At 44.0% G+C, this 24,928-nt stretch overlaps 1 protein-coding gene across 1 annotated transcript in view; it reads right to left on the bottom strand.

Annotated features, from left to right (window-relative positions):
• The window catches only part of SMYD2 (SET and MYND domain containing 2), a 72,336-nt gene that overhangs the window by 6,901 nt on the left and 40,507 nt on the right, over positions 1-24,928 (bottom strand). Inside the window, exons 5-9 of the mRNA XM_068279701.1 lie at positions 22,852-22,976; positions 17,507-17,574; positions 10,043-10,145; positions 4,167-4,277; positions 1,928-2,048 (exon numbers count right to left, since the gene is read on the bottom strand). Of these exons, the coding sequence (XP_068135802.1) occupies positions 1,928-2,048; positions 4,167-4,277; positions 10,043-10,145; positions 17,507-17,574; positions 22,852-22,976 (528 nt within the window). The remainder of the gene's footprint in view (positions 1-1,927; positions 2,049-4,166; positions 4,278-10,042; positions 10,146-17,506; positions 17,575-22,851; positions 22,977-24,928) is intronic.

Genomic DNA, 24,928 nt, shown 5'->3' with positions numbered 1-24,928 from the left:
CTTATTCGACAAGCCCTTGTTGAATAGGTTCAGTGGTGCCCAGCGCTGGAAAGAAGAACTTGAGGGGGCACCGGTGAAGTCTCCTGACTATGTAATGTGCTGAACTGTTGTCTGCCCATTCATGCCCCATGCCACCATCTCTTCTCACCCTCCACAGCTCCTAAACAAATTTGGAGACCAAGGAGGGAAGATTTAGACTCAAAGTGGGAGGAGTTAGAAATAGTTGTGGGTGGCACACAGCAAGGCATGGGTGGAATCATTGTGTCTCCCTTTCCCTTAACCCTTCAAAATATAAATAGCCAGATCAACCACAAGGCAAACCTAGGCAGTTGCCTAGGCCCTGGACAGAGACTAGGGGCCAGCTGGATGCTAGCCCCCCACCATCAGCAGTGGGCAAAAACTGCTATCCTGCCTAGGGCCCCATTTTATCGTAAAGAGAAACCGTAACAAAGAATTGAACTTCATCCCAATCAGTAGCAGATACCCCTTTCCCACGAGAAATCTATTCATTTTCTCAAACAGATCCTCAGGGGGCTCTGTGTGGCTGATATTGTGGTGAAACCCCAAAAGGTTTGGAGTTTAAAAAAAAATAAATAAATAAAAGAAGGACCATGCTGTTGACCTCACGCTGTGGGAGCCTTGTTGAATTGTGGGAAATAACAGCTGTTGCCAATTGCCAAAAAAGCAAGCAGCAGCTGCTTCCACGGACACCACCTGCCAGCAATAAAAATGTCACCATGTGATAAATGTCAGAATGTAAATCAGGGAGAGGAAAGATTTTACAATGGGCAAACCCTGACTAAATCATTTATACATCATTATTGTAAAAATGAAGCTTTTTTTATTACATTATATTCACTGGAGTTCCTCTTTAACCACTTCAGCCTACAGTTATGCATCCGCGCAACTTTCACCTCCCATTCATTCGCCTATAACTTTACCACTACTTAGCACACAGAAATGATCTATATCTTGTTTTTTCCCGCCACCATTTAGGCTTTCTTTGGGTGGTACATTTTGCTAAGGATTATTTTATTCTAAATTCATTTTAACAGAAAGATTAAGAAAGAAATGGAAAAATTCATTATTTCTCAGTTTTTGGCCATTATAGTTTGAAATTAATACAGGCTACCGTAATTAAAACTCATGTATTTTATTTGCCCATCTGTCCCGGTTATTACACCATTTAAATGATGTCCCTATCACGATTTATGGCGCTGATATTTTATTTGGAAATAAAGGTGCATTTTTTCAATTTGTGTTCATCACTATTTACAAGCTTATAATTTAAAAAAAAAATATAGTAATATACTCTCTTGACATGCATATTATAAAGTTCAAAGCCTTAGGTAACTTAATTGTAATTTTTATTTTTATTAAACATTTTATTTGGGTAATTTTTTGTGTGGGAGGTAAACCGTTCATTTTAAATGTAATATAACGATCTCACTTCCAAAAACTACAAAGAGAACAGGAAACTTGTTTTTTCGCAGAAAGACCGCAGCCTATGATAAGGGGACGTCGTTTTTTTCTGCCAAGGACTTTGATCGTTGAATGGGAACAATGTTTCCATTAAATGATCTCAGGGCTAACGGAAGGTGGCGGGAGCGTGCACGCCCGGCGCCGCTGTAGCAGCAGCAGCACAGTCTATCTGGACAGATATATCCATCCAGCTAGACTTAAGTGGTTAATCCATTTATTCTGCAGTAGACTGGGATTGTGCTTGTGTAGGCACCCCAAGTATTATGGAACCAGCAGAAGCTGGGGATCGAATACTTCAATTTACATCGCTGCTGGGCAAAGTGGTCATGCGAGAGAGATGAGAAGAAAAAAAATGCAGACAGAAAAATGATTAAAAATGCCATTTCCAAATCAATTGAAAACTTTCTATAGAGCTCTCCCTGAAACGAATGACACAGAAGGATATATTTGAAGTGCTTGGCTCTCCTGAACTCTTCCACTACTCCGCGGGCGTATTTCACCATGTCTCGTACATCCTTAGGATTCGGAGGGTCACTCAGTTTCCTGAGCTCCAGCTTTGCACCATCCTGGGGGAAAACATAATAATAATTTATGATGCGCCAACATATATGGATTCCTTATGAACTCCTCAAATATACATTCAACTTCCCACAAACAAACTCCAGTTAAAGGACCACTACAGCGAAAAAGGTAAGCAATTAAAATATGTCAGAACCAACAGGTTTTGGACTAGTCCATCTCCTCATGGGGGATTCTCAGGCCCCTTTTACACTTAATCAGTTGCTCTATGTTATAGCTGAAAAAAAATACAAACTCATTTTCAAAGTAATGCCCATGTTTCCTATGGCACAGTTCCCACTATATGCATTTTAACTGAAATGTTTTCACAATGCACTGCTATGGAAAAAACACGTACTAATGCATTAAGTGTAAAAGGGCCTTCAGCAGAATGTAGTAAACTATTCACGATACCTACTTTTATGTTAAATGTCCTGATTTCAGCATCGTAAACACTTTCTATACCTAAAGTATATATTGCTGTATTTAGGGATGTACCGGTGGCTCCACCCTCCCAACGACGCCCAGCCTAGGCTGCTGGCTATACTTTCTACTGGCTTTAGAACGCACCACCAACGACGTGACATGACGTCGAGATCACCTACCAGTTCTAAATAATTCACAACCCATGATACACTTCAGAATTCAAATCTGGGAGAGGAAAGATTTTACAAAGCGCAAATACATTTGTAAATGAATATTGTAAAATATTGTATAGCATTTTTATTCGAGGAACTAACAGCCACATATAGCGAAGCTATATGTGCATTGCAGGGCCGTTTTTTCCCCCTGCCGCTGGGGAAGTGTGCCTTCCCTATGTAGAGCGGTGCAGGGAACGGTTATATTTACCAGTCCTGGGCAGCTGGACCAACTTCTCTCCTCCACTCATGGCCAGGGCCGGATTTCTGGCAAGGCCACATAGGCCATGGCCTAGGGCACCAGAATTTTGGGGGCGGCTCAGTGAGGGGCAGTAAAGCTGTTCTATGCAGCCATCCCTATCTACAAGGACTGATTTAACCTTTGAACTCTGTCCTGTACTTGTGTCGTCCCTGCAAGACCTGTAAGCTCTATCCTGCAGGTATACTTCAGCCTAACTCACATGGTGACTCAATGGGTCCATCATTAACAAGATGGCAAACATAAAAGTTCTCAAGGAAAACAGAACTTATAATCTGAATTACTGAAATGGTTATTGTCTGAAGTAAGTAGAATTCTCGGGCACACAGAGATAACAACCATACGTACAGTTAGGCTTGGGCGGTAAAAAGTACAAATCCGGCCCTGCTCATGGCACTGCAATGCCGACGTCCTCTTCTGAGTTCCAATCACGTGATAGGACATGTGATCGCAACCAAGGAGATGGTGCCAGTGTTGCAGCACCACCCGGTGGTGGAAGAGGGGTGATGGAGGAGTCCGTTTCAGAAAAGATATTGAGAGAATCATATTCATAGTAAGCCCTTGTGACCAGTTTAGCCATGAGGGTCAGTTCACGCTGGCTTTCGGCAGCATTGCTTTTAGCCGATACTGAATGCTTTTCTGCAACCGAGCAGTAAAGCACTTGGCATCGGTTCCAGTCATCAGGGCCGGGCCCAGGCAGAGGCAAGAGAGGCTCCAGCCTCAGGGCGCACTGTAGGAGGAGACGCGTAACTCACTCAGCTATCATTTCCATATTGTGTTTGAAGCAGAGGGAAATAAGGAAAGGGGATACATGGCAGTGACTGCAAGCCAGATAACTAGAGTTTAGGGTGTTGGGGGCCCTGGAGCACCTCAGTCTAATAGCAATCAGTGTGTGATGGCCGGGGTGGGAGGGATGGAGGGGCGCACTTTGGTGTCTCAGCCTTGGGTGCTGGAGGACCTTGTCCCGGCTCTGCCCGTCATTCGGTAGTTGTGGCGTGTTTTGAGCCCCTAGGGAGACTTGGTAGTGTCAAATGTAGACAATCCTGGACGCTACTAGACGAGGGAAAAAGGACCGAAAAAGCCGGTAACGTAGTTTAAAAAGAGCTTCCATTCATTTGAATGGACAATGCTTGAGTGACGAACACCGCAACTGCTGCATTTAACGCCCGTCTGTACTGGTCCTTAGTTAATGGTCATTCCCATCTGTAAAAGTGAGGACGGTCTCCCACCTTTTCCTTAGTAGCGCACTCCCTGCAGTCGCAGTTGAAGAAGTAAGAATCCAGCAGCCGGTCTCTCCGGTCCTCGGTGGGGTAGAGCAGATCAATGTAGCTGGTGAACACCTGGAGGCAACAAGAAAACGGCCCGTTACAGCAAATCTCAACGAAAGCTTCTCACACTTCACCCAGTCTCTGCCACACCCTACAAATGTTGATAGCATGGATCTATTACCACGGATGGTCGGAAATGCCAATTTGCGATTCCGCTGTAAATCCGCATTCTGCCATTGCCAATTACCGATTCCGCTACCAATTTCCGCATTCCAATGCGGAATTTCCGCCGGAAATCGTGGAAATTCCGCCCGATTTTAACATCGATTTTCTCAAAAACTATAAGGTCTTTTTGAAAACTTTTTTTTTGCATCTTGTTCAGGAGATTCTGCTTAATAATCCCTGAAAATTTGGTGTTTATAGGACTTAGGGGGGCTTTGCTATTAACCGCTTAAGTCGGCGGATTTTTACTGTAATGTAAATGCAGAAAATAGGCAGATGCAGATTTTCTGCATTTTACATTACAGTAAAAATCCGCCGACTTTAGCGGTTAATAGCAAAGCCCCCGTAAGTCCTAGAAACACCAAATTTTCAGGGTTTATTAAGCAGAATCTCTTGAACAAGATGCAAAAAAAAGTTTTCAAAAAGACCTTATAGTTTTTGAGAAAATCGATGTTAAAGTCGGGCGGAATTTCCGCGATTTCCGACGGAAATCCGCCTAACGCACTTGCATTACCGATTTCCGCATTCCGATGCGGAAATGCAATTTCCGATCGGAATTTCGGAAATTGCATTTCCGTGGAATCCGAATGAGCATCCCTATCTATTACTGCACAATCTCGCTTTGGTGCTCAGAGCTGCTGAATCTGCTGTTTGATGGGGCTGCCATCTTCATTTTACAAATTCTGGGAAATACCTGCAGAGCTGAGGTTTCTAAAAAGAAAGCAGACTGACTGCAGTCACTAAATGGTTTTCTCTGCCTCTGCAACTTTTTCGAACAAGAGAGTTTGTTTACACTAAGCATCCCACAGTATTGGGCCCTGAACTGTTGCCCGAGGGATGAAGTCCCAATCCCTACAGGTGAAAGGAGCATGAAGCTCAATTCTCACTGGTAACTAATTATAGGCTATAAAACTCCTGTATGTCAGACTCAGATTATGAGTAAAGAGAATAGAAAAAAAAAACCTGCAATAGTTATAACATCTAAAATGGTCTTCAAAGACCTATTTAGGGGTAAAGGTAGCCAAACCTACCAATTTTGCAGATTCCTAGCAAATTAGAATCTGCCACAAATCTGTGCCGCAGCATGTCAGGACCACATTTCCATCTACTTTTATTGAAAATTGTTTAAAACTATTGATCAGATAGGATGGAAAATCTCAGCCGATTGAGGGCGGGAGAGAGGCAGTGGCCACATATTGATAATGATAATGATAGACAGTTAACACATCTGCATAGATTGGTCAGCAAGTGAACCATACATGGGAGAAGAGGTAGCTGCAGTGGCACAAAGGACAGAACGATGGCCGATTCACGTCGGCGAGGATAAACTTACTATTAATTCTCACACAATTCCTTATTACTTTTATTCAAAATGCATATAGTCAGGCTGACTTGTAATTAAGCAGTTAGTGAGCAAATAAAGAAGAGAAAGTTCTCACTGCCCCCTTCCATGGAAACAGCAGAAACTTTTCTGCCTTGTTTACGCTTGCAAAACAATCTGACAATTCTGGTTGGCAAAGGCAATCTTATTTAGCTAAATGAAGTGAAAAGCTTGAGCTTTAACCCTTCCAGTACTCTTCAAACCAATCAAATGGTTTTAGCTATGAATTGTATGCTGTGTGTGCTTAGACCATACATGAAACAATCTTCTTCTTAGTTGTATGAAAGTCAACATAAAAGCCTACATTGAGGAGATTATCATGTGAACAGTAATAAGTCTGTGTGGTGGAAGGAGTGTTGTGTCAGTCTGCAGCCTAAGGCGCCAATTCTCTAGCAAAATCAAATATTTTTCAGAAACAATGTTTGTACAAAGGTATTTGCTGCTCACCACCATTGTACAACCACCAGAGGGCGATGTAGGGCAACGTAATACTATACAGCAACAGCTGGTACAATCCTATTACTCAATGAAAATATATTCTTGGAGCCTGTGGCATTTGCACATTTATCTAAGGGGCCTATTTGATTAAACGTGTAGACTCTTCTTGGAAGTCTTGTCAAGATTCCAAGCAGTAAGCCGGCTTCCACACAGACCAGTCAGGAAAAGCGCTCCCCTGCCAAACTATGTCCACCTCACGCAGTCAGCTTTATCCTGATAATCTGCAGGCTGGTTACAACTTTCTTGTGTTGGTTTGGCTTCACCGGGAGGCTTGACGCTTCCATGTTACAAGCTGGCCGGCCCCCAGGAGGCCGCAGAGCACAGCAGGCCGCAGCCTTTCTGGAGGTCACAGCTATTAAAAGCTGCATCTCCTGAAGACCTGGGTCTCCTCCTCTCTTCCCAGACTACTGAATTTCACATGTAGATTGTCACAGAGGAACGGTATATGTCGCTCTCGGCAGGGCTGGGAGGGGTTTGACATTTGTGCGGAGCCACTTAGGCTTTATAAATCGCCAGCGCCATCGCAAGCACTGAGCAATTTGAGCCTTTTTAAAGAGCTTTTCCCTGTGCTTGGAAGAACACTTTTGTAAGCTCTTATCCAAGCGCTTTTGCTGAGGGATTACGATTTTCACTTCCTGACATCAGTTAGGAAGTGAACTCTGACCCGGAAATAAATAATTGAAACATTGAAGTGAATGGGAGAGGCATACCTTTAACCACTTCAGGAAGAGAGCAAATTTTACATATCAGTGCTGCTCCCATTCATTTGCCAAGAACTTTATTACTACTTATCACACCTAAATGATCTATGTATTTTTTTTTTTTTTTCCAGGGCAAATTAGGCTTTTAGGGTCCCTGCACACTGCATGCGTTTCCGATTTTTAATCATTACTGCATGCTGCGTTTTTTTCCTCCATTTTTCTGTTGATTGTATTCAGGAAAAATCAGAATTGCAATTTGGAATCAGAAAACGGATTTGCAGTGTGCAGGGAGCCTCAGTAAGGCCTGGTGCACACCAAAACCCGCTAGCAGATCCGCAAAATGCTAGCAGATTTTGAAACGCTTTTTCTTATTTTTCTGTAGCGTTTCAGCTAGCGTTTTGCGGTTTTGTGTAGCGGTTTTGGTGTAGTAGATTTCATGTATTGTTACAGTAAAGCTGATACTGAACAGCTTCTGTAACAAAAACGCTGGCAAAACCGCTCTGAACAGGCGTTTTTCAGAGCGGTTTGCGTTTTTCCTATACTTTACATTGGAGGCAGAAACGCATCCGCAATTCAAAATCTGCAGCAGCCCGGGAGTATGCGTTTCATCAAAACGCCTCCCACTCTGGTGTGCACCACCCCATTGAAATACATTACCCAAGCGTATCCGCAGCCGCAAGCGGCTGCAGAAACGCTGAAAAAGCCGCTCGGTGTGCTCCAGCCCCGAGTGATATTTTTTTGTTTAGAATTACCTAATTTTCTATGCATTTGAAAGGGAAAATAAGAGGGAAAAAAAACCCCACACTATTTCTCCATTTACATCCATTATAGCTTTACAATAAACAGCGCTAACTATAAATGAAACCCACAAATTGTATTTGCTTATCCATCCTGGTTATTACAACATTTAGATTATGTTCCTAGCACAATGCATGCTGACAATATTGTATTTGGAAATAAAGGTGTCTTTTCTGTTTTGTGCGTTTTGCTTTCTCATTGTACACTATCGAGGATTACAAAACCTATTTGCAAAATTAACAGTAATATACCCTCATGGGTATATACACCAAAATGTATTCTACAACTCGTTCTGGATAAAATAATACCACATGTGCCTCATTTAGTAATAAACTAGTGGTGCACCCTCCACAATTACACTGGACGTGTATACTCGTCCAGATAGGCTGAAGTGGTTAAAAAAAATAAATCTTGGAACAGAAATATGACAGAAAACCCCAGGAATCCCAGTGACGCACTTCCTGTCCAGCAGGAAGTATGTCACTGGGCAAGGGGCGGCACTATGCATATGAACGCAGGATCATGTGTTTGTGATTTTGTGCATTGTAATAGGGCGGGGCATCACATACACCAATGTAAAACTGGCCTAAAACTTGACTACACCCCCTTGTAATGTAAACAGTTTACAATGAAAGTAAGAAGTTACTAGATTCCAGCACAGCCACACGGAAATCAATACCATCCTATTTTTGTGGCCAGAGAGACAGGTTAAAGCGGAATATAACCCTGCATTTCAACTTTGCTCTAAAACATTATTTACAGTATATTATATGCAACCAGCATTTTTTTTTTTACTAGACCAGCATTGGAAGGGTTACACAGGGCTTTAAAGTTCCTGGAGATTTCTGCAGACGCATACGAAGCTGACATAGATACATTTAAGTAAACAAAATGTATCTAAGTGTTGAATGTGACTCATCTCTCTCACTGAAAAGGAGCTTGGAGGACAGCCAAAGAGTGTGTAACATGTATCAATAGATACATATAACTAAATAGAATGTAACAATCTGAACTTCTGCATATCTCTCCATGGATCTTTAACCACTTCACCACTGAGGGGGTTTTACCCCCTGACCACCAGAGCAATTTTCACCTTTCAGCGCTCCTTCCATTCATTCGTCTATAACTTTATTATTACTTATCCCAATGAAATGAACTATATCTTGTTTTTTTCGCCACCAATTAGGCTTTCTTTAGGTAGGACATTATGCCAAGAATTATTTTATTCTAAATGTGTTTATGGGGAAATAGGAAAAAATGTGGGGAAAAAATATTTTTCAGTTTTCGGCCATTATAGTTTTTAAATAAAGCATGCTACTGTAATTAAAACCCATGAAATGTATTAACCCATTTGTCCCGGTTATAAAACCATTTAAATTATGTCCCTATCACAATGTTTGGCGACAATATTTTATTTGGAAATAAAGGTGCATTTTTTTCAGTTTTGCATCTATCCCTAATTACAAGCCCGCAGTTTATAAAGTAACAGTGTTATACCCTCTTGACATAAATATTTAAAAAGTTCAGTCCCTAAGCTAACTATTTATGTTTTTTTTTATTGTATTTTTTTTTTTTTTTTTTAATTACAAAAAAAAAAAAAAAAATTTGGGGAGTGTGGGAGGTAATACGTTAATTTATTGTGTAAATGTAATGTTTGAATATGTAAAATGCTTTTAGGGTGTAGTTTACTATTTGGCCACAAGATGGCCACAGAGTGTTTGTTTACATGCGACCTGTAAGCGTCCGGAAGGACGCTTACAGGAAGCAGTAGGAGGCTGGGAGACTCACAATGATCTCGCTGTTTCTGAAAGAAGCAGCAGATCATTGCGGGGGCTAGATCAACGAACGGGAATGGATTTTCCCGTTCATTGATCTCCGGGCGAGCGGGCGGCGGCGTGCACGAGCGGCGGGTGCGCGCGCACGAGCTGCGGGAGCGCGGACAGCGGCGGTAGCGCGGAAGGTACGGATTTCTCCGTCCCTGGTTTTTTAGGGGGGGAAAAAGGGGCAGAGAAATTCGTACCGCTGGGGGTAAAGTGGTTAAACCTTTGTGTTTAACCCTTCCAATGCTGGTCTAGTAAAAAAAAAAAAAAAAATAATGCTTTTTGCATATAATATGCTGTAAATAATATTTTAGAGCAAAGTTGAAATGCAGGGTTATATTCCGCTTTAAGCCAGAGAGATGTAGAGGAGTCTCTCGGGTGTTCCCTATTTACAGTCATTTGGCGTAATGGGGTCACCTCATCTCCGGGGTTAATCTCCTGTACGGCTCGGACCTCCGCCGTGGTGCCCCTGTAGGTGACGATCACGTTGGGACAACAGCTGTGGTTCATTAGTGCGACGCTGCAAAAAGAAGAGGAGACACCAGAGGATCATTAGCAGGGAATTCCTCATCAGGCCTACTGAGAGCCATTACACTAATAACATAATGACTGGTGAGTTAAACTTAGCTCCGCTCTCCTCGCGGTTTCCACCTGTGAGTTCAGTGAAAAAAAAAAAAAAAGCAGTTAAAAATGTGACAGAACTGACAGGTTTTGAACTATTCCATCTCCTCATGGGGAACGCTCAGGGTTTTCTTTGTTTTCAAAAGCTTTTCCGGAATGACAGTTGCCAATTCTAACACTGCCAAAATAGTAAGACGCTAGCCTCCCTACTCACTTGCACACAACTTGAAAAATTAGAATATCGTGCATTTATTGCAGTAATTCAGCTAAGGTCCCCTGCACACTGCAAATCAGATTTGCAGATTCCGATTTTCCCTGGACGCTATTAAAACAAACAGAAAAATGCAGAAAAGCACGAGTAAAATCACAAATTGGAATCACATGTAGCGTGCAAGAGGCCCAAAAAGTGAAACGAATATATGAAATCTGAACCCTTTGCAGCAAGGGCGTTGCTAAGATCCTAAGAGATCTAGAGCACATTTGGGCACTCTAGCCAGAAAATGGGTGTGGCCATGCACCTGAATATGGGTGTTGTCATGGGTGGAGCCAAATTTACATGAACTTAACAGAGGTCTAAGTAGGCCTGCCCAGCAAAATGTTGGATGAAGCCCCCTCTCCATTAATACAAAAAAAAAATTAAAAAAAAAATTGCAGGAGATCACATAAATAGGCAGTGTCCCGTAAAGATTTACCTGGCCTCTTTGCTGGCAGTACTGGCTTTTTGCTTGGTGGGCTGGCAGGTTGTCCGAGTCTCCTCATAGCATTTCCTGGCCTTCTAGTGGACCCCCTCCCATGCTCCCATGGGCCTTGAGGCACCACAACTCTCAGCATGCCCCATAGAAAAACCAGGGCTGTGGAGTCGGTACAAAAATCTTCCGACTCCAACTCCTCAGTTTCTGAAACCACGACTCCAACTCTGGGTACCCAAAATTGCCCAGACTCAGACTCAGACTCCTTAGTCTAATACTTAACAGGGCTGTGGATTTTGTACAAAAATCATCCGACTCCGACTCCTGACTCAGACTCCTCAGTTTCTGAAACCACGACTCCGACTCCAGGTGCCCAAAATTGCCCCGACTCCTCGACTCCGACTCTACAGCCCTGAGAAGAACCACAGCTCCCTGCATGCCCCTATAAAAGGCATCACAGTGCCCAGCATGGCACCACAGTACCCAGTATGCCCACATAGAGGCACCACAGGACCCAGCATGCCCTCAGTTAATGCACCACAGCTTCCAGCATGCCTACTATGGAAGTACCACAGCTGGTTCTGCCTGGGAGACATCCGGGTCACCCCAGAATAAATCCGGGGCACGTGCCACTGATCTTTGGGGCCAGCGACGCCCCTGCTTTGCAGGTGTTTTGGATTAATCAGCTGATCAGAGCCTGCCACTTTGCACCTTAAATATTGAGCATTTCCACAATATTCTAATGGGCTGAGATTGTGATTTTGGGGTTCTCATAAGCTGTACGCCATAATCATCAAAATAATAACAAAGGATTGAAATATCTCGCTTTGCATGTAATGAGTCTATTTCATATATGAGTTTCACCTTTGTTGAATTACTGAAATAAATGGACTTTTGCACAATAGTCTAAAGCCCCATCTACACGATATGATTCGATTACTATTCTATTTACGATCCGATTAATTCCAACATGTCCGATCAGGATTCGATTCAATACAATTCGATTTGCCATTGCAAAACAATGGCAAATTGAATCCCGATCGGACATGTCGGATTTAATCGGATCGTAAATAGATTCGTAATCTAATCGCACAAAGAATCGTATCGTGTAGATTGGGCTTAATTTTTCGAGTTTCACCAGTATTTTGGCAGTTAGACTTAGCAACTGCCGTTCAGGAAATGCTTTTGTAAACAAAGAAAAAACATTGAGAATCCCTCATGAGATGTACTAGTCCAAAACCTGTCAGTTTTGTCAGATTTTAACTGCTTACTTTTTTTTTTCGCTGTAGTGGTCCTTTAAAGAATAAGGCCTTTTTTGAGTGCTGAGAAATTTTTAATGGACAACTGTAGCAAGAGGTATATGGACGCTGCCATATTTATTTCCTTTTAAACAATACCAGTTGCCTGGCAGCACTGCTGCATGCTATTTGGCTGCAGTAGTGTCAGAATAGCACCAAAAAACAAACATGCATCTAATCATGTCAGATCTGACAATACTGTCAGAAACACCTGACCTGCTGCATGCTTGTTCAGGGTCTATGGCTAAAAGTATTAGAGGCAGAGGATCAGCAGGAGAGCCAGGCAACTAGTATTGCTTAAAAGGAAATATAGAAGCCTCCATATACCTCTTGCTACAGTTGTCCTTTCAGCATTCAGACACTTTTACTGTAATTTCCCTGGTTTCAGCATTAGGAACACTTCCTATATGTACATACTGTTCTGTAACACACACACACACACACACACACCTACACACCCACACACACCTACACACACACATTCTCATTCTTAACATTCTGGGAGACAATGTATAATTTCTACTGGATTTGGAACTCAAACATTTTGCAGACCTCACCTGACAAGACTACTCACCACCTGTGATTAGGAAAATGCAAATCGGGGAGAGGAATAATTTTACAATGGGCAAACACTAATCTATAACATGAACATTGTAAAACAGAAGTCATTTTATTAATTATGTTACCACTACAGTTCCTTCTATTTTTATTTTAAAAGACACCCGAGGTGTGAGACCTATGGAAGCTACCATATTCACTTCCTTTTAGGCCCCATTCACACCTAAAAGCGCAAAACGCTTTGCGGGTGTGATTTTTCCGCGATTAACGCGGAAAAAAAAAAATCACTGGACACTGCAGCGTTTTGGGAGCGATCGCGATTAGCAGTGCTATGCATGTTAATCACGATCGCTAATCGTAATTCGTTGGCAAAACGCTGCATGTTACGCCTTTGCGGCTAAAAGCAAATGCGGCAGTGAGAACACTGCCATAGGCTTCTATGGGCTGGCGGGTTTTAAGAATCGTTAGCGTCTTGCGCTGAGCGAGAATCACGCGATTCCTGCTCAAGTGTGAATGGGGCCTTAAGCAGTACCAGTCGGCTGGCATCCTGCTCGTCTTTCTGGTCAGTACGGTCTGAATCAAAAACCAGAAACAAACATGCTGCTAATTTTGTCAGAAACATCTGATCTGCATGCTTGTTTATGGTCAATGGCTAAACGTATTAGAGGTAGAGATGTCGCAAACATAGAATTTTCCGTTTGCGAACAAACATTCGCGAGCCAGCTGTTCGCATCGGGCACCATAGACTTATATGGCAGGCGAACGGCCGCCGACTTTAACGGTTGCTAGCAAAGCCTCCTTATATGCTAGAAACACCAAATTTGCAGGGTATATGGAGGGGGCAGTGGGTACAAAAGGAAAAAAAAGAAATTCAAAAAAGACCTTATAGTTTTTGAGAAAATAGATTTGAAAGTTTCTTAGGAAAAAAAAGTATACAATTAAAATGCGGTAAATGACAGTAAATATAGCAAACCTAATAGTAGTGTAAATTTACATATATCAAAACCTTACGTTGGGGACTCCCAGAGGCATGCCCCCCTCCCAGGAGAAATTAGTATATACCTCCTTACCCATTACCACAAAGGGTTAAATAAAATAAACACACAACTAGTAAAGTCCTTTATTAATGGTAACCAACCAGAAATACTTACCTGCACCTTCCTCTATCTTGCGATTTTCTGTTACATGTTGATCAGTGGCGTTCCTACCATTGGGCGCAGGGGGGCGTGGCGCTCCGGGTGACTGACAGCCAGGGCGGTGTTGCCACAGCCCCCCATAGTTGCAGAGCAGGAGGGGAAGAGCAGCTTTAGAAGGAGGGGTGGGAGGGACAGACCCCCCCCCCCCCCCCTCACCTGGGTCCCCTCCTTCTGCCTCTCTTCCCCTCCAAAATGCGGGCAGCGGGGACCAAACAGGCAGGGTGTCTCACCTCAGATTCCCTTTAAAGTGAACCGAAGGTTAGAGTGATATGGAGGCTGCCATATTTCATTTTAAGCAATACCAGTTGCCTGGCTGCCCTGCTGATCCCCTGCCTCTAATACTTTTACCCATAGCCCCTGAACAGGCATGCAGCAGATCAGATGTTTCTGACATTGTCCGATGTGACATGATTAGCTGCATGCTTGTTTCTGGTCTCAATAAGACACTACTGCTGCCAAATAGACCAGCAGGGCTGCCAGGCAACTGGTATTGTATAAATGGGAATAAATATGGCAGCCTCCATAGCACTCTCACTTCCGGTTCTCTTGAAGTCACCAGCCCAGAATAAGCATGCAGCTCAGATGCTGTGGACTCTGGTCTCACTCTGCTGGCTCCATGCTTGTCACAAGGCTTGGAGTAAAACACTACTAAAACCAAAAGCTCAGCATGACAGCCAGGCAACTGGCATGGTTTGTAAGGGAATTTTAAGTGAGCCATCATGATACAAGGAGACGGCCCCCCTGCTGTGACTTGCCCATCACACAAGCCCCTTTAATCCTTGGTTTAAATGCTGCATTAACCAGATTTTCGCTAGATGTCAACTGGTAGGTATAATGGACGGTGTATCATTCTAACAGTCGCTCCTCGGGAGGTGGGGGGGTGGAATATAAAAGCTATGTGAGCCGACCATGGAAGAATTATCATGCTGGTCTCTAGATTAGTCCTAATCCTTCCATCTCCAGCATTTCCCTCCTTGCCTCTAACCTTGTGCACGGCCATATGGCCAACCACAGCAGAGCTTCCCTCTGTGTCAGTCTGTAATTATATAACATACAGCGCTGGGCACATCAATCAGTAGCAATTATCTGACCATCCCTATTTATCAGAAATATCTTCTGCAGCGCTTTACAGAGTACATAGCCATGTCACTGACTGTCCTCAGAGGAGCTCACAATCTAACCTCCTACGATTTCCAGTCATTTTCTAATGTTATTGTAGTCTACGGCCAGTATTACAGGCCAACCAAACAAGCTGTGTGTTTTTGTTAATTTTGGGGGCATATCAGCATAGTGAGGGTTGCTGAGAGGTGTGTGTTATCGGTTCTGGGCCCCTCCTACGCGCCATTAGTGCTTGCTAACCTAAAGAACTTATTTTTGGGTTAATCTGATATGCACTGGAGAGGCCCAGTCTTGCAGCATTTTTTTTTCCTTAAAGGAGTAACTGTTAGGCATAAAATACACAATAACTTCTCTATTGCAGGCTGATATATTCGTAGCAAGGATGTTAATCAGGCAATTGTAAAGTTTAAAAATCATCCTTACTTTTTTTCATGTGGAGTTTCTCTCCTCATGCCCCCAGGTTCTAAGAGCGTACGCAGACGCAAAAGAGAAGTGACAGGCATGCTGAATCAGCCTGCTGCTTCTGTCACTCACTTCTCTCCTCTGATTGGCCGCCTTGGTCTCCCCTTCTCTCTGGTGGTCCAGCCGCTGTTAGAGCGCAGGGAGGGGACCCAGAGGCTATCTCCTGTCACTGTCCTCTGCCCCCCTCCTCCAGTGGCATTTCCGCCCACACTGAACATCGGGGAAGGATAAAGGCGGCGCACACAGAGTCCCTGAATAATGGTTCCAGGCGCTGCAGTTCCCTTCTATACTCTGCACTGCCGCCGACGGTGGTTCAGAGAATAGATGGGAACGGCAGCGCTTGAATCCATTAGCAGGTGAATCGTTCACAGCGATCAGTTGCATTGCATGTTACAGCCGGAAACAAAAGGCAATGTTACAGACAGCGGCACCACGCGTTACCCCCCGCGTTGTCGGGTACAGTGAAGCATATACTTCATTAAAAAGTATGCTTTATTTTCAATGTTCCCACAAACGCTTACCGGTCACCCATCGTTATACTGCAACGCCCCTGACGCACTCAGAACGTCACTATGAACTGCATGAACCATCATCACGCATGCCCCCATCCACCTTCCTGCTCATGGTCCAATAATAAACAGGGACTGGAGTGGTGGGCTGCAGGAGGATTCGGCAATCCTCTAGAGCAGGGGTGTCAAACTCAATCATGTTAGGGGCCAAAATCTAAAACATAGTCCAAGCCATGGGCCAATTTTAAGATTTATTATCTCAAACTACGGGGCGTAACTATAGAAACCATGAGGGACCTGCTCCTCCCCCTTCTGCAGAGTAGCGTAGTGGAGCAGTTTTAAATTTAAATGAGAACTGTAGTGAGAGGTATATGGAGGCTGCCATATTGATTTCCTTTTAAGCAACACCAGTTGCCTGGCAGCCCTGCTGAACTATCTGGCTCCATCAGTATCTGAATCACACCAGATACAAGCATGCAGCTAATATTGGTCAGATCTGACAATAATGTCAGAAAAGCCTGATCTGCTGCATACTTGTTCAGGGTCTAGGGCTAAAAGTATTAGAGGCAGAGGATCAACAGGATAGCCAGGTAACTGGTATAGCTTAAAAGGAAGTAAACATGGCAGCCTCCATATCCTCTCACTACAGTTCTCCTTTAACAGTGTGCTGACCAGGAAGCTGTTATGAGGTAATGGCCATTTTTAAAAAAAGGAGGAGGATGGAGAATTCTATTGATCACAGTGGACAAATGGGACGCAGGAGAGGAGAAAGAGATTGAGGAGTAGACTACACAGAAGGCAAGTATGACCTGTGTATGGTTATTTTGACTTTTTGGGGTTGAGTCACTAAAGGGTGCTAACATAGTTAGCATGCCTAAAAGCTTTGTACGTGCAAACTAGGGTGCTAAGTACCGGTAGTTTGCACAGCAATGCTGTTTCTGATCGCGTGCCATTTTAGCACGCATAAAGTTTTGCACGCACCGCTTCATGAGCAAAAATCAGCTGCTTCGCGAGCAAAGTATGCTTATGGCGCTACTTAGCACGTGAAGCGGTGCGCGCAAAACTTTGTGCAAACTTTTTGCGTGCAAAGTGGCTTTTCACTGGCGTGCCAACACTTAGCATGCTTTAGTGAATCAAGCCCTTTATTTTCAGTTCAGGTTCTCTAACATATTTAACCAACTGCACACCTGTTACCAGGGCAACGACTCACTAAACAGTGGTAGAAAACAATGACGAATAGGACAGCCAGGGAACATGCATATGAGGGGGGAAAAGGATGATCCGAGGTAGCCGCCCACGTCTGCCAACCTACAGCAGTTCTCTTTCACAGACAACTGCTATATTATACCAGCAATGTATGTATATTAATGCACCCTCCCATCTGCCAGGTGCAATTTACACAGAAGAATGAAACCGTGCAATTACGTACTCCGGGAAAATCGCCGATCCCAAGTGAGACAGCTCCTCGTCTTCTATGGTAAAGCCGTTACAGTTAACCTGGGGGAATACAGAGAGATTAATGGAGATCACTGCATAGAATAATCCTCTTGCTGTTTATTGCATATTACTTGATTATTTTCTTCTTTTGATTTTTAGAAAGAGGAAGAGGAGGAGGGGGAGCAGACAGCCCGCCCACGCAACATCTGAGTGCAGGGAAGGCTAAGATACCTCATGTGTTTTATTTAAAGCGGACCTGAACTCAGAACTTCCTCTCTGCTCTTAAAGATACGCACAGCATAACAATTTTTTTTTGTGTTATAGCTGATGAAAATCCTACAATAAATCTGCAGTGTACCTACTTCCTGCTTTCATGGAAGCAGACATAGGGTTAACATCCAGTGTTTACAAAATAGCTGCTCTGCCCAGGCAGTTGGCTGACAGATCAAATTACAGAGGTGATTAGTGACAGATGAGGGGGGATTAGACAGCCTAAGGCCCCGTTCACACTTGCGTTTTGGTAAATAAACGGACCGGATCCTGATCAGAACCGTACGGTTCCGATCCGGATCCGGTCCGTTTGTATCAGGCATGCATCAGGCTGCCATCCGGATCCGTGGGCAAAAAAATAGCGAAATTTAAAAAAAAAAAAAAAAAAATGTTGGGGTCAGCAGAAGGTGCACCTGGTGCACGTGTAGAATCAGGTTCCTCCGCTGAAGGCCTCACCTCCACCTCCAACATTCTGCCAAACAGCTCCAGCACGTCTGTCACTGCTGCTCCTCTCCAGACATGCTTGGCCCATGTGTCCCCATCCGAAATGGCCGCTTGCATACGCATAGGAAGTGGGGTAGAACGTCAGGTTTTTGTAGGCAGTGTGTTCTGTGCCTTCCGTTCCCCATTGGTTTCTGTATTCCTGATGGTGCTGTCAGGCTCAGGTCAGGCTCCGGTCAGGATGTGTGGGCCGGAGATTCGGACCCAAAAAATAGCGCATGTTGGAAAAGAGTCCGGAGTCTGGATCCAATCCGGCTCCGTACTGTACGGAACGGACACGTGTGAACGTCTGCATAGACTTTACATTGCTATGCGGAACGTACGTTCCGTTTGTACAGTATGCGGTCCGGATCAGATCCGGAAAATCCGGATAGCGAACGCTAATGTGAACCGGGCCTTACTCTCTAAATACACACAAGGGTGCATTTCTCCATTTTTCTTCAGGTCCACTTAAAAAAAAAAACAGAAAAAAGGCTTATGGAGAGAAATGTCAACCGGGTGATGCAATGCCAGCTTTGCTATGCTTTGGGCCTGGCTAACTAAGAGGTGCTACACACAGAAGATCAATATCCCGATCAGTAATTGCTTTAGGTGGGAATACCATAACGACATACGCGGCTTATCTGTTCGGCCCTTTGTTCCAGTCACCTTACAACGATCGATCATTTGCGCTCCCACAGGAAGTGACGCATACATGGTGGACCGATGTTTACAGCATGCGATGCGCTGATCCAGCTTTGCACAATTTTGAATTTTTACTTGGTAGCGCACCCAGGCTATGCATATGCATCATTTAGGATTAGTTCGTGTTAGGGCCCCTCCCATGGGGGAGGACCTCTTTGCAGTGGGAGGGACGAGTACTTAATAAGTTGCATGCAAGCTATTACGGAAACCAGCACCCTCCAATGGTAGACAGGTGCATTTTATTTGAATGCTGGGTGGGTATTTTATCCCACTAGTGGGGCTTGCACTCAAGCAGGTAGTCATAAGGATGCAATCTGTTTTTAAGTAGCGCTGTTCCTTTCCTCGCCATGTACAAATATAAGTAACTTTGCTCAGCTGCTCCCATTTGATAGCATTGCTTATTGGTGTATATGCAGAGCTTCTGTTTGGTTTCAAGGTGCGTTTGTAGTTTCTTGGGGGGGCTCAGCGCACCTCTGATAGGAGGCGGCCTGGTGATGCGCTGATCCACCTTTGCGCAATGTTTACAGCATGCCTGATCGCTTGACACTTCAGGTGTCCTTTAAACAAACAATCAGGAAGAAATAAAGGCAGGCCTCCGATCCTCAGCGTTCTCATCCACGCAGGATCAGCATTACTCCGCTCGGAAAGAATTGTTTTCCAGCACTACACAATAACATCTGCCTGACTAATTGGAGGCTCCCCTGGTGGAGTCTGTCCTCACATTAGCCAGAGTGATGTGACAGCTCAGGGAGGCCGGAGACTGGAGGACGTGTGACGCAGGGGGTGACAGAGGGGTCACTTGCCAGAAAGGATTACGCTAAAATCCATCCAACTAACAGGACGACACATGATCACAGAGAGGCATCTGATATCAGCAGGCTCGCTGGGGATCCACTTTGGGGGATAGATTACACAGTATAAATAACCAAAAGTAGGTCTTACAGTGGAACTGAACTCCTGCACAGGACAGAAGGAAAACAGAGAAATGCACTGTGTGTATTTAGAGAGTTTAGCCCAGTGATGGCCAACGTTGGCACTCCAGCTGTGACAAAACTACAAATCCCATCATGCCTCTTACAGCTCTAAGCATAACTTGGGGAGGCAGAGTGTAGCAATGCCTAATGGGACTTGTAGTACCACCTCAGCTGGAGTGTCAAGGTTACTGGTTTAGTCTCCCCGATTCCCCCTCCTCTGACTAAACACCGCCGTAATTTGATCCCGCGGCTGTGTCAGCTGACTGCCACAGCACAGCAGCTCATTTGTAAACATGTTAATGGGACGACAATCGGTGTGCATCCATAAAAGCAGGAAGTAGACACACTGCAGATTTATTGCAGGATTTTTATCAGCTGTAACAAAAGAATGTTTTTTTTTTTGTTTTTTTTTTTGTAAAGGGTATTATACTGTTGTGCATATATTTTAGAGCAGAGAGAAGGTTCTGAGCTCAGGTCCAGCGCCGGAAAAAAAAAGAAAAATAGTCCATCACACATCCGCTAACCCCATACCTTTCAGCAATTGTGACACGACCCAGTGACAATTCCTAACTACTTAAAGGACAACTGACACAAAAAGGGACGTGGAAGCTGCCATATTTATTTCCTTTTAAAGGGACTCCGAGCAGTGCAGAAACTATGGAAAGATGCATATCATTTTAAAGCTCTCTTTCTCCTCTTTCCAATGATATATAAACCACCACCCTACGTCTTTTAGTTTTCGCTATTTTCGCGATTGAAATTGCCGCGGCTGCGATTTCGATCACGAAAATAGAGAAAACTAAAAGGTGTAGGGCAACGATTTAGGTGTCGTCAGAAAGAGGAGAAAGAGAGCTTTAAAATGATATCCATCAAGCCATAGTTATATTGTATTACACAGGACGACACTTTCCCCAGTGTCAGCAGCTCCATTCTGCTGAATGCAGCTGCTGACTTTGACAAAAAGTCGCCCTGTGTAATACAATATAACTATGGCTTGATGGATATCATTTTAAAGCTCTCTTTCTCCTCTTTCTGACGACACCTAAATCGTTGCCCTACGCCTTTTAGTTTTCTCTATTTTCGCGATCGAAATCGCGGCCGCGGCAATTTCAATCGCGAAAATAGCGAAAACTAAAAGGCGTAGGGTGGCGGTTTATATATCATTGGAAAGAGGAGAAAGAGAGCTTTAAAATGATGTGCATCTTTCCATAGTTTCTGCACTGCTCGGAGTCCCTTTAAGCAATACCAGTTACCTTGAAAAATTGCATACAAATCCACAGCGCTTGGTACTCAGATCGGCATCTGCAGTAACCCCACAGTGCTCAAAATCATGTTTCCATAGTGACCCTCACCAGAAATAAATCGAGAAAGGTCATTTCTCCATCCAAGAAACATATAAACATTTATTAGAAGCTGAATCTACATCACATATACAATGACTTACTTCCAGGGTCCTTTTGACAGGGACCCTTAGTAGTTAAAAGCATATAGTGTAACCCAGTACACATTTAAAATCCAAAAACGATCTCATATAAGTTGCCCAGTCTCCAGTTCCTACCGGTTTAGGCCTTGCGCCGTCATCAGGGAACACTGGAGACTGAGCTGTGGGCAAAATATATAAAGATTACCTTGTAATCACTCGATCGGGGCCATTGCAGGCTCTCAGCAGAAAGTTTTCCACTTGCCGGTAATGCGCATAGCTGATAGGCTCATTCCGGTCAGGTGGTTAGGTGCAAGGGGCTCTGGGATGGTGTGACATCACTACAGAGCTGGAGCCATAGCGTGATTGGTCGGGCTGCTGAGAGCCTGCAATGGCCCCGATCGAGTGATTACAAGGTAATCTTTATATATTTTGCCCACAGCTCAGTCTCCAGTGGTCACTATGGAAACATGATTTTGAGCACTGTGGGGTTACTGCAGATGCCGATCTGAGTACCAAGCGCTGTGGATTTGTATGCAATTTTTCTTGGAACCGATTGTGGATGTGGTTGATCCTGAGCAGCTGGTGGAACATACACATGAGATAAAGATTGGATCAGCGCCTGTATATACTACAAAATACCAGTTACCTGGCTATCCTGCTGATCCGCTTCTTCATGGACGGGAGCGTGGCTGCAAGCAATCTACGACATTAAGGTTTTAGATGTTTGGATATATGCCCACAGTTTATCCCCCCCCCCCCTCCTTTCTCCATTTTCAGGGTCTTACTCACCGGTAGAGCTGCTCAAATCCGGATCCGGGAGATACCCTGATATCTCCCAGTAAACCTGTGGGGGGGGGGGGGGCAATCTTACCTGTCTTACGTCTTCTTCGTCCGTCCCTCGGCGCCTCCCACAATGCGGTCCACGCGCGTCACGTGATTACAAACACTTCCTCCTTCAACCCGGAAGGAGGAAGTGTTTGTAATCACGTGACCGCCACTTGGACCGCATCGTGGGAGGCGCCGAGGGGAGACCGACCGAAGAAGACGTCAGACAGGTAAGATTGACCACGCCCAGGTAACTGGGAGATATCTGGATAGAACGATCCGGATGTCTCCTGGTTCCGGATTTGAGCAGCCCTGCTCACCAGAACAGCTAGGATTCCTCTTCAGCTCTACCTCAGAGTCTCACCTCTATGACACCTCCAGCAGCGCATGTAATTAGAGGCGCCTATAGAGGGTGTCAGAGATGTGACTGTGGACGACAGAGCTGAAGAAGAACCCCGGCAGCGCCGATAGGCAAGTGATGCACATCCGCACTCTCCACTTCGGAGGTTTCATCACCCAGCGCAACTTCAGCATGCTCGCCGGCATTCGTGATCTACCAAGCAGTCCTTCGCGATTGACCGGTAGATCATGATCAACGCATTGGGCACCCCTGAGCTAGAGTCCAGCTGTCAGCCGAGACATACAGCAAAGTATATTTACCTGTGCAAAGAGGAACTCTAGCGCTGCATTGTCAGCGTAGTGCAAGTTCTTGGAGTAGAAATGGTGTAAGGCAGCGATGTCATTCTGGATGAGTTCTTTCTTCTCATTGTCCAGCTTGTCCAGGTCTGTGGGGAGGAGGAGACATGTCACAGCCTGCCAGTGACAATGGACAGCTTTATAAATGCTGAATAGTAACACCTATAGGAACTAATGTGCTTGTCAAGAGATTTCCACCAAGCTGCTGGTGACGGGATCAGCAGAAGCTGTCACTAAGGGGAGCTGCCCGGGAGATGAGAGGTCTGCTGATTTTTTTTTATTATTTCTTATATTAGGTTACATTTCCCTGCTTAACCACTTCGGGACCACAGTCTTTTCGCCCCTTAAGGACCGGCCACTTTTTTTCCATTCAGACCACTGCAGCTTTCACGGTTTATTGCTCGCTCATACAACCTACCACCTAAATGAATTTTGGCTCCTTTTCTTGTCACTAATAAAGCTTTCTTTTGGTGCGATTTGATTGCTCCTGCGATTTTTACTTTTTATTATATTCAGCAAAAAAGACATGAATTTTGGCAAAAAAATGATTTTTTTAACTTTCTGTGCTGACATTTTTCAAATAAAGTAAAATTTCTGTATACATGCAGCGCGAAAAATGTGGACAAACATGTTTTTGATAAAAAAAAAAACATTCAGTGTATATTTATTGGTTTGGGTAAAAGTTATAGCGTTTACAAACTATGGTGCAAAAAGTGAATTTTCCCATTTTCAAGCATCTATGACTTTTCTGACCCCCTGTCATGTTTCATGAGGGGCTAGAATTCCAGGATAGTATAAATACCCCCCAAATGACCCCATTTTGGAAAGAAGACATCCCAAAGTATTCACTGAGAGGCATAGTGAGTTCATAGAAGATATTATTTTTTGTCACAAGTAAGCGGAAAATGACACTTTGTGACAAAAAAAAAAAAAAAAAAAAGTTTCCATTTCTGCTAACTTGCGACAAAAAAAAATGAAATCTGCCACGGACTCACTATGCTCCTCTCTGAATACCTTGAAGTGTCTACTTTCCAAAATGGGGTCATTTGTGGGGTGTGTTTACTGTCCTGACATTTTGGGGGGTGCTAAATTGTAAGCACCCCTGTAAAGCCTAAAGGTGCTCATTGGACTTTGGACCCCTTAGCGCAGTTAGGCTGCAAAAAAGTGCCACACATGTGGTATTGCCATACTCAGTAGAAGTACTATAATGTGTTTTGGGGTGTATTTTTACACATACCCATGCTGGGTGGGAGAAATATCTCTGTAAATGACAATGTTTTCACTTTTTTTACACACAATTGTCCATTTACAGAGTTATTTCTCCCACCCAGCATGGGTATGTGTAAAAATACACCCCAAAACACATTATACTACTTCTCCCGAGTACGGCGATACCACATGTGTGGCACTTTTTTGCACCCTAACTGCGCTAAAGGGCCCAAAGTCCAATGAGTACCTTTAGGATTTCACAGGTCATTTTGCGGAATTTGATTTCCAGACTACTCCTCACGGTTTAGGGCCCCTAAAATGCCAGGGCAGTATAGGAACCCCACAAATGACCCCATTTTAGAAAGAAGACACCCCAAGGTATTCCGTTAGGAGTATGGTGAGTTCATAGAAGATTTTATTTTTTGTCAAAAGTTAGCGGAAAATTGATTTTTATTGTTTTTTTCACAAAGTGTCATTTTCCACTAACTTGTGCCAAAAAATAAAATCTTCTATGAACTTACCATACTCCTAACGGAATACCTTGGGGTGTCTTCTTTCTAAAATGGGGTCATTTGTGGGGTTCCTATACTGCCCTGGCATTTTAGGGGCCCTAAACCGTGAGGAGTAGTCTGGAAATCAAATTCCGCAAAATGACCTGTGAAATCCTAAAGATACTCATTGGACTTTGGGCCCTTTAGCGCAGTTAGGGTGCAAAAAAGTGCCACACATGTGGTATCGCCGTACTCGGGAGAAGTAGTACAATGTGTTTTGGGGTGTATTTTTACACATACCCATGCTGGGTGGGAGAAATAACTCTGTAAATGGACAATTG

The sequence above is a fragment of the Hyperolius riggenbachi genome, chromosome 4 (genome assembly GCF_040937935.1).
Source record: "Hyperolius riggenbachi isolate aHypRig1 chromosome 4, aHypRig1.pri, whole genome shotgun sequence".
Lineage (NCBI taxonomy): Eukaryota > Metazoa > Chordata > Amphibia > Anura > Hyperoliidae > Hyperolius > Hyperolius riggenbachi.
The sequence above is the reverse complement of the archived record's forward strand: the minus strand, read 5'-3'. Positions and strand labels throughout refer to the sequence as shown.